The sequence below is a fragment of the Giraffa tippelskirchi genome, chromosome 11, assembly GCF_054371585.1.
Source record: "Giraffa tippelskirchi isolate mGirTip1 chromosome 11, T2T-mGirTip1v1.2.pri, whole genome shotgun sequence".
NCBI classification, from domain to species: Eukaryota; Metazoa; Chordata; class Mammalia; order Artiodactyla; family Giraffidae; genus Giraffa; species Giraffa tippelskirchi.
The window spans coordinates 76,671,709-76,680,242 of NC_137285.1; the positions used below are offsets into that span (position 1 = coordinate 76,671,709).

At 54.1% G+C, this 8,534-nt stretch overlaps 2 protein-coding genes across 3 annotated transcripts in view; one reads left to right on the forward strand and one right to left on the reverse strand.

The window, feature by feature from the left end:
* LOC145527545 (uncharacterized) overlaps window positions 1–8,534 on the reverse strand; it is a 124,072-nt gene that overhangs the window by 103,493 nt on the left and 12,045 nt on the right. Inside the window, exons 2-4 of the transcript XR_014069762.1 lie at window positions 6,117–6,374; window positions 5,386–5,497; window positions 985–1,210 (exon numbers count right to left, since the gene is read on the reverse strand). The gene's annotated coding sequence lies outside the window, so the exon portion shown is untranslated. The remainder of the gene's footprint in view (window positions 1–984; window positions 1,211–5,385; window positions 5,498–6,116; window positions 6,375–8,534) is intronic.
* LOC145527464 (uncharacterized) lies at window positions 131–3,361 on the forward strand. Of its 2 annotated transcripts, none has more exons than XM_081545523.1 (3): window positions 131–1,745; window positions 2,145–2,457; window positions 2,709–3,361. In XM_081545523.1, the coding sequence occupies exons 1-3, from the start codon at window positions 1,335–1,337 to the stop codon at window positions 3,335–3,337; spliced, it is 1,353 nt and encodes a 450-aa protein (XP_081401649.1). In that variant the 5' UTR covers window positions 131–1,334; the 3' UTR covers window positions 3,338–3,361. The 2 variants fall into 2 exon arrangements, with proteins under 2 accessions (XP_081401649.1, XP_081401650.1); XM_081545524.1 differs by having other exon boundaries at window positions 2,768–3,361.

The window sequence follows — 8,534 nt, forward strand, 5'->3', positions numbered from 1 at the left end:
ACAACACACACAGATCCAGATCGATGGAATAAAGTTGAGGGTCCAGAAACAAACCCCAGCATCCATGGTCAACTCATCTCTGACACAGACGGTGAGAATATCCAAATGGGAACAAGAAAGCCTCTTCAATCAATGTCCATGGGAAAACCAGACAGCTACATCTGAAGAACGCTATTGGGTTTGATCTCATACCACCTCAATATCGGGGAAAAACCTCACCCTAAAGACTGATGTCATGAGATAGCTAGAAAGAAGCGTAGGTCAAAGGCTCCTTAACATCAGAGTCTCCTTGCCATTTGCTGGGCGGAGGTCGAAATGGGTCTCTTCAAGTAAGGGAAAGAGGTAAACGAAGTACACCACTGGGTTTCCATCCAATGGAACCTATTCACAACAGAGAGGCTAAGCATTCACAAATGCAAAAGATAGGAAACGGAACACGAGAGACTCCTTGCAAGTGGTGTATCTGAGAAGGGGTTCATATGGAAAGAGACGAAGAATGCACAGCACTCAGATTCCAAGAAACACCACCACCACCCTTGACCCTTCCCCCATGACCAACTCTGACCTAAAGCCTTTCTCTCCCTCTAACCTATCCCTAAAACATAACCCTCATCTAATCATATACATGTGCATCCCTAGCATCCATCCATCCATCCACACACGAGAGAGAAAGAGGAAGACACAGACGGAATTGAGAAAGGAAAAGAGAGGGACACAGCCAGAGAGAGACACGGAACCAAAGAGAGGAAAGGAGTCGATGGTCCAGACTATTCCTCAATCTGTCTCGAAGGTAGAAGCAATGACAGCGCCCTTCCACCCCAGAAGGGGGAAAAGGACGGAAGGTTTGGAGAGGAAAAGACAAGAACGCAGGGAGCCATTAGAAGCTCAGCCACCCGCAGAAGCCGAGCTGGGACCCTTGAACAGAATCTCAATGGAAACAGAGGACCAGAAAGTTGGCTACTCTTTTCTATAAGAGAGGGAGACCTTCGAGTCTTCCTTTCGGTCCTCCAACTTGGATGCGGGGTCTCAAAACAGTCAGGAGGGGGAGTGCCTTTTCCTGGGTTCCACGGCGCATCCAGGCCTCGTTCTGCCCCATTCTGTGCTGTGTCAGCCCTGGATGGAATCTTTCTTTCTGAAGTCTCAGCGCACGAGCTCCACGTGATATCGGCCCCAGGTGGAAAGGCATGGAGCTGCTCGTAGGCCGACAGACCTAGGAAGCAGATGGGAGAATGACCCCCACTCTGCAGATGGAGAGACTGGGGCAACCCTGAGGGGCATATGCTTGTCCAGGGCCACACCACTTATGAGAAGAAGGAGCCTGGTCTGAGAGCAGCATGGTCCTCGGAGCTCAGGCCCTGGCTGAACCCAGGCCTCCCCAGGGCTGTGGGCTGGGCCGTGTGGGTGTCATTGTGCCTGCACATGGCCTAAGGGGGGTGGTCGAGCAGTCAGAAACCCAGAGATTCCCTTGGGAAGTTTTGAGGAAGGGACCTCAGCACGAACCCCAGGAAATGATGTCACCTGCCGGCAACAGAACCCAACAGAACCCGCAATCCGGGTATCCAGGCCTCCAGAGCGGAGAGGAGCCCCCAGCCAGATCACTTGCTGCCAAGATGTTCTGCTGTTTGCCCCTGCCCAGAGGCCGGGGCCTCAGGAGAGCTCACAGGCAGTGTGCGTGGGCACCCTGTCGACGTTGGCTCAGGACACCCCCGAGAGGCCTCTGGCCCTTTGCCCGGAGAAACAGAAAGGTAACACGGGGAGCCCCAGGCCGGGCCAGGCCACCTCTCCCATGCCACCCGGAAACACCGGGTCCTTTGCCTGTGTGTGGGGATGCGGGTTTCTCGGGCTGTGTCTCCCTCAAGGAAGCCCAGGCGGATGTGGGGTCAGAAGCCTGTGGACAAGTTGTGCCCACACCCCAGGGGAGAGCAGGCTGGGCGGGATGGGGAGAGTGTGGGCAGCGCCGACCGGCCAGGCTGACCTCACACCCTCAGATGGGTCTCTTTCCTCCCGGGTGGGGATCTGAGCAGACACACGTCTCTGACCCTTCTGGGAAGAGAAGTTCGAGCAGGCAGAAGCAGCGGCTCCACTGGCCAGGCCCAGCTCGGAAAACTCCCAGCATGGCTGGCTGACGGTCACTGTCGTTGCAGAGCTTCCCACGTGATGAGGCCGAGGACGGGGACACCCCATCCAGCTCCCAGAGGGAGGGGTCGGAGCACCACCCGCCCGCCCGTGAGGCCCAGTGCAGGCTCCAGGTCAGCGTGCCCACGGAGGCATCAGCCCCACCGGGGGAGACGCGGAGGTGGGGAAGGCCTGCTGCCGAGACACCGCCCAGGATACAGCCGGCGGCCCAGTCTGAGGCTTCCACGGAGCTCAGCACACCCGGCTCCGACCCAGAGTCCAGAGAACCCCGGCCTCTGAGGCACCAGGAGGACCTGGAGCCCAGCACGCCACAGCACAGAGGTGAGGACGCTGGGGCTGGTGCACGGGAGTGTGTGGGGAGGGGTGCTGAGCTACACAGGGACGAGTCCTCGAAAGCTGCTGCTGGGCCTGCAGCAAGCGCTGGCCTCACACCCCCCGCCCCCCATCTTGCACACTTCAGTCCCAAAAGACATCTGACGCTGGGTATTCTTTGGGAACCTCTTGGAAGGTTTCTGTCCCGGGGTACGCACATGCCAAGGCTGGCCTGTGGGCAAACTTTGCTTCTCCCCCAGCTCTAGCACTGGCCTCCAACTGGAACCAGGCTCCACTTCCCAGACCTGTCCCCACACAGGTGGTGGCTCCAGGTGCAGGACCCAGGGATCCACCGAGGGCAGATGGAGAAGCGAGACTTGCCCTCGCAGAGACACCAGGCCAGCTGGGTACTGGCCAGCACACCGGGCAGATCGGATCTCCGTGCCTGCAGGACCCCCAGCCCCAGGCACTGATGTCCCACCCCCTCAGCGAGAACCTCCACCTCCACGTGCACCTCTACCTGCTCGGGCTTTGGCAAGAGAACCCGAGGCAGAGGAAGAGTCACCGCCTCGGCAGGGAGAGCCTGCCCTGGCTCCCGCGCAACACCCAGACGCCCACGATGACTCACCCAGCCCTGCAGGGAGAAAGAGCCCCCGCTCTGGACAGAGACCCAGAGCCCTTACCGGAAACACCACGTCCAGGGGAGCGGTCGGCTCTGCAGCCTCCATCCCTGTCTGCTCACCGTGGATGCCGGCAACTCGGTCTGCCCCCAGGGGACATGGAGTTCCTTTCCCCTGAACTGCTTTGCATGTGGTTTGTTTCCACCTTTCTGGTGATGTTTTATTTTTTGTATGGTTTCCTGGATTTTTGTTGGTTAAGTTGGGATTAGTAAACTGTTTCATCATTGTTGCAATCTGGGAACACTGTTGTGTAACTCTGGTGATACTGTGTTACCATCACCACTTTGTAGTTTCAGACCCGTTCCATCTTTATGCCCCACCCCCCAACAAAGCCTGGATTCAAGGCAAGCACGCCCTGTTCATCCCTCCCCCCGATCCTGAACACAATTTCATCTTTTCTTTCTGCATTCCTTCCTATATTCTTGGTGTCCCCAATCAATGACTCTCAGCGAAATGACTGAAGGAGTGTTTTTCGGACTCTCCACCTACTGTAAGACTCCATTGGAGAGTTCTCATTTTTATGTCATTTGAACTAGCCTTTGATAGCTGAAAGGACGGTGTACGTCCTTTCAAGATACCATGTGCCAAACGAAGCCCTTTTGGCAACTGCCATCATTATCTCCAGGCAGGCATTGCTGTTTGAAGGGTGACATCTCAGCCAGAAGGCAGAGGCTGAGCTCCTCTTGTTGCACCAGCTCCCAAAAGAAGCCAAGAAAGGGAGCTGGAACAACAAACCACCCCCATGCCCAGGAAAGCGTTCTTCATGACAGAAGGCTAGAAAATGACCCAACATCCTTGTGGCCCAGAACCACTCTAGAAAATCACTGTTCCATAAAAAAGAGAAACACATGGGAAGTTCCAAGGAGAGGCAATGCCCATGGCCAGTGTACTTGAGAGACGGCCTGACCGCTCCGGGGAAGACACGCACCGACGGAACCCCTTGGGAAACAGCAGTGATAGTCCTCACCGTCGTAAGGGTTTCCTCTGGGGACAACCTGCCCTGGGCACCACACGAGGGAGCAGACCGGCTTCTCTTCCTCTGCCCCCACACCATTCACTCATGAAGGCAGCTCAGGTGTTCTCATGCCCTGCCTGCCTGCCTGCCTGGCTCATCCGTGAGCTGTGACCACCTCCAGGCTAGGACTCCACCTTTTCCTCTCTGTGTACCGTGAATCTGCACACAGTGGGCTTTCAGAACCTTAGCAGACTTGAGCCATTCCCGCTCGAGCCAGAACCCTCCCCAGGAAGGAAAACAGCTGTGGAGTCATTTTGGCCCCAGCACTGGTTCCGAAAGCCTGGCGGCTCCTACAGCCTCTACGGTGTGAAGAGGGAGGTCCCTTTTGACAGAGCTTTCCGGCTCTCAGATCTAAGCTGTTGTTTCACTGTCAGCTGTGTCTCTTCCGTTGCAGCCAGGTGGGCCACGCTGCTCCAAAGGAGCTCACAAGCTGAGTTTCAAGGGAGGACAGGGATGGCTACAACGTGCTGCAAACTGAGTGAGGGTCCCCACAATCCTCAGCAAAGGTCTGTGGTGTGCAAGCGGGGAGTAGAGGGCCCCCAAGTTCCAAAGGAAGGGAGGTAGTCGGGAGCTAAAGCCCTTGGCTGCTGTGGTAGCAGCTGCAGATGGCAGCCCGTCCACAGTGCACTTCAAATGAGGTCATATGAGCGGGACTCTGGAAATGGCTCCGAAATCGAGAGAAAGGGGTCAGGGTATGTGGGAATCCGGCGGGGGTGGGGGGTGGATGAAGGAAGGTGTCCCTCCTCTCTCCAGTGCAATTTGGTTTGGTGAGTCTCAAAGCTACCAGATGGCACTTCCCAAGTCAGGCCCCCGCAGGAATCAGGGTGGGCTGCCTGCCTCGGGCCCTGCCACAGGGACAAGCCACACCAGTGGCCTCCCTGAGCTCCAATGGCCGGATCTGGGGGGTTCTGTCTGGGTGCACACCTCCTTGCTGTGGCCAAGTTTCCCCCTTCTCTGAGCACCAGCTTCATCCTCTCGAATGAGGACATCAATTGCTACCTTGGCACGTTACTCTCTTCATCCTGTGAAGACTCATTAGGCTTATCCTACAATTACTAGCTGGCCCGAAGAGATATCTCCTGAATCCAGCTTAAGCTGGAGTCTCCCAGGCTCATCTGGCATGTCTTCCCTGAAGTCTGCCAAAACCCACACCCTTGCATTTCCAGGGACTCCCCTTAGCCAGCTGGGCAGAAAACCCAGCATGCTTCAAACAAGCTGACAGACAAGCGGGAGAGGACTCACGGGCAGACGGCTTCCCTCAGGTCTCGGGTGGAGCTCTGGGACCACAGCAGCAACGGGCCATCCCAGCCCCTGGGCTCAGCAGCGCCCTCATTCTCAGGCCGGCGGCTCTGCCCTGAGGGGAGCAGGAACGTCACCAACTGCCGCAGGCGGACCTCAAGCCCCTCCCACTGCTGGAGCCTGACCTCCCCCGGCCCCACCCCTTCCCCTACCCCAGCAGGACGAGAGCTCGTCTTCCCCTGGCTTCCAACGTGAGGCCCGGCCCTGGGCCCCGATTGGGCACTGCCCCAGCCCGGAGCCAATCACAGTGGCCAGGGAGGTGGAACGCACCGATTGGCCAGGGCCAGGTCATGTGACCATACTCCCCAGGAAACTCAAAGATTACCAAGGTTCTCTAAGAAACCAATGAACAAAATTATCCACTAAAGGCAAACCATAATTTTTAATGAGGCCAATGTCACAGAAAAAAAAAATGCTCCACAATAAACTGCTCAAGGAAGCTACTAAATAAACTTTCAGAAAAGTTTAGTAGTTTTTTTTTTTTTTTAAATAGGGTGACGGAGAGCTATACCTTTCCCATCTATGTGAATTTAGGTTTAAACTAGATTTCCCTTGGCTATTATATAAGACAAAAAAACCCACATCACCCACTTTCACTCCCCCCCACCCCCAAAATGTGTTTTAATCTATTGAATTTTTGTGTCCTCAGTTGTGTCTGATTCACGGCAACTCACCAACTCTACACAGCCAGGCTCTTCCGTCCATGGAATTCAGGGCAATTTTTTCTGTCCCAGTAAATGCCCACCCTGGGTGATCCAAAGGCAAGGGCTCCGAGGCTCCTGAGAGACTAACTCCTTTCAGCTGAGCACAGAGCTGGCTCCTCACTGGGATGCCTGTGGCCTGGGGCTCCCAGAGGGGAGAGCAGCACTCGCCCCACCGTGTGGTCACTGCTGGAAGTGCAGGCTGCTCCTCACTCCCCCTTGACAGTGTCCCTGAGGGCAGAACAGTGTGAATCGAATCAAGGTGGAAAGGCAAACTCCAATGCAACCAACCTTCCCACAAGATCTCCAAAACCACTCAGGAACAGGGAATTGGAAACTGCAGGGGATGACATGAATGGAGATGGAGACTTGACACCTTACACCGAGTTCACTTCCAGTTATCCCTAGACAAACTTTCCATGAAAACTTGTCACAAATCTAGAAGAACAATGAGCAGAAACCGGACACGTGCTTTGAGTCTTCACACACAAAACTAAAAGGCAGTCCACAAAAAAAACCCAGAGAATACAGTGGACTTTGCAAAATCAAAGATATCTACTGTGGGAAAGACCTCATTACAAAAGCAAAAGACAGGTCATACATCGCGAGACGAATGAGTGGAAACACAAAGCTTATCAAGGATGTGTCTCCAAACAGACAAAGAACGCCAACACAACAAGCCTGTGAAAACTAGGGAAAGGTCTGAAGGGACACCAGACGGAGGAAGACACACACAGAGTATCCCGGATGATGTCCAGCACTGAGGGCCTGAAGAAACAACAGTCTAGTTGCACCCCCTCAGGCCTGTGTGACCGTGGATGAGGCCTCTGTTTCCCGGTGGCTCTGAGACATGGACAGGGAGGAAGGGGAAGAGAAGTCACTTGCATTTCTAATACTCACAGCAAAGTCTTCCAATGAGAAGGGAATTATCACCCCCACTGACAATGCCATTCACTGAAGTGATACCCACGAGTCCATCTACCCCAGAAGGGAAGGATGGACCTGTTCTCACAAAACGGCGAGAGATGGAAGGAGGAAGATCAAGCCCACACCAATCACTGGAAAGAGAAGCTGTGCTCAGGGCTTGAAAGAATTCCTACTGGGAAAATCATGTCACAGCCCCACATGGCAATCCACAGCTTCCATGCTATTCCTCCCAAAATGCCAATGAATTTTCGCACCGAACAAAGAATTGCAAAAGGGGTACGGAAACAGAAAAGAGCCTACATTGTCAATACAATCCGACGAAAAAGCCCCGATACGGACATCCAAGGTTGTGTGAAAGGAAATTAGACGACCAAACTAGGATCCTCAGGAGAGTATCGGAGGAGGCAATGGCGACCCACTCCAGTACTCTTGCCTGGAAAATGTCCTGGACGGAGGAGCCTGGTAGGCTGCAGGCCACGGGGTCATGCAGAGTCAGACACGACTGAAGTGACTTAGCCGCAGCAGCAGCAGCAGGACAGTATGCTATTGGGAATACAACAACACACACAGATCCAGATCGATGGAATAAAGTTGAGGGTCCAGAAACAAACCCCAGCATCCATGGTCAACTCATCTCTGACACAGACGGGGAGAATATCCAAATGGGAACAAGAAAGCCTCTTCAATCAATGTCCATGGGAAAACCAGACAGCTACATCTGAAGAACGCTATTGGTTTTGATCTCATACCACCTCAATATCGGGGAAAAACCTCACCCTAAAGACTGATGTCATGAGATAGCTAGAAAGAAGCGTAGGTCAAAGGCTCCTTAACATCAGAGTCTCCTTGCCATTTGCTGGGCGGAGGTCGAAATGGGTCTCTTCAAGTAAGGGAAAGAGGTAAACGAAGTACACCACTGGGTTTCCATCCAATGGAACCTCTTCACAACGGAGAAGCTAAGCATTCACAAATGCAAAAGATAGGAAACGGAACACGAGAGACTCCTTGCAAGTGGTGTATCTGAGAAGGGGTTCATATGGAAAGAGACGAAGAATGCACAGCACTCAGATTCCAAGAAACACCACCACCACCCTTGACCCTTCCCCCATGACCAACTCTGACCTAAAGCCTTTCTCTCCCTCTAACCTATCCCTAAAACATAACCCTCATCTAATCATATACATGTGCATCCCTAGCATCCATCCATCCATCCACACACGAGAGAGAAAGAGGAAGACACAGACGGAATTGAGAAAGGAAAAGAGAGGGACACAGCCAGAGAGAGACACGGAACCAAAGAGAGGAAAGGAGTCGATGGTCCAGACTTTTCCTCAATCTGTCTCGAAGGTAGAAGCAATGACAGCGCCCTTCCACCCCAGAAGGGGGAAAAGGACGGAAGGTTTGGAGAGGAAAAGACAAGAACGCAGGGAGCCATTAGAAGCTCAGCCACCCGCAGAAGCCGAG

Coding starts and splice junctions, on each gene's coding strand:
- LOC145527464 (XM_081545523.1), top strand. CDS start 1,335: ATGGTCCTCGGAGCTCAGGCCCTGGCTGAACCCAGGCCTCCCCAGGGC. Junction 1,746..2,144: donor TTGCCCGGAGAAACAGAAAG/GTAACACGGGGA, acceptor CTGTCGTTGCAG/AGCTTCCCACGTGATGAGGC. Junction 2,458..2,708: donor CAGCACGCCACAGCACAGAG/GTGAGGACGCTG, acceptor CTTCTCCCCCAG/CTCTAGCACTGGCCTCCAAC.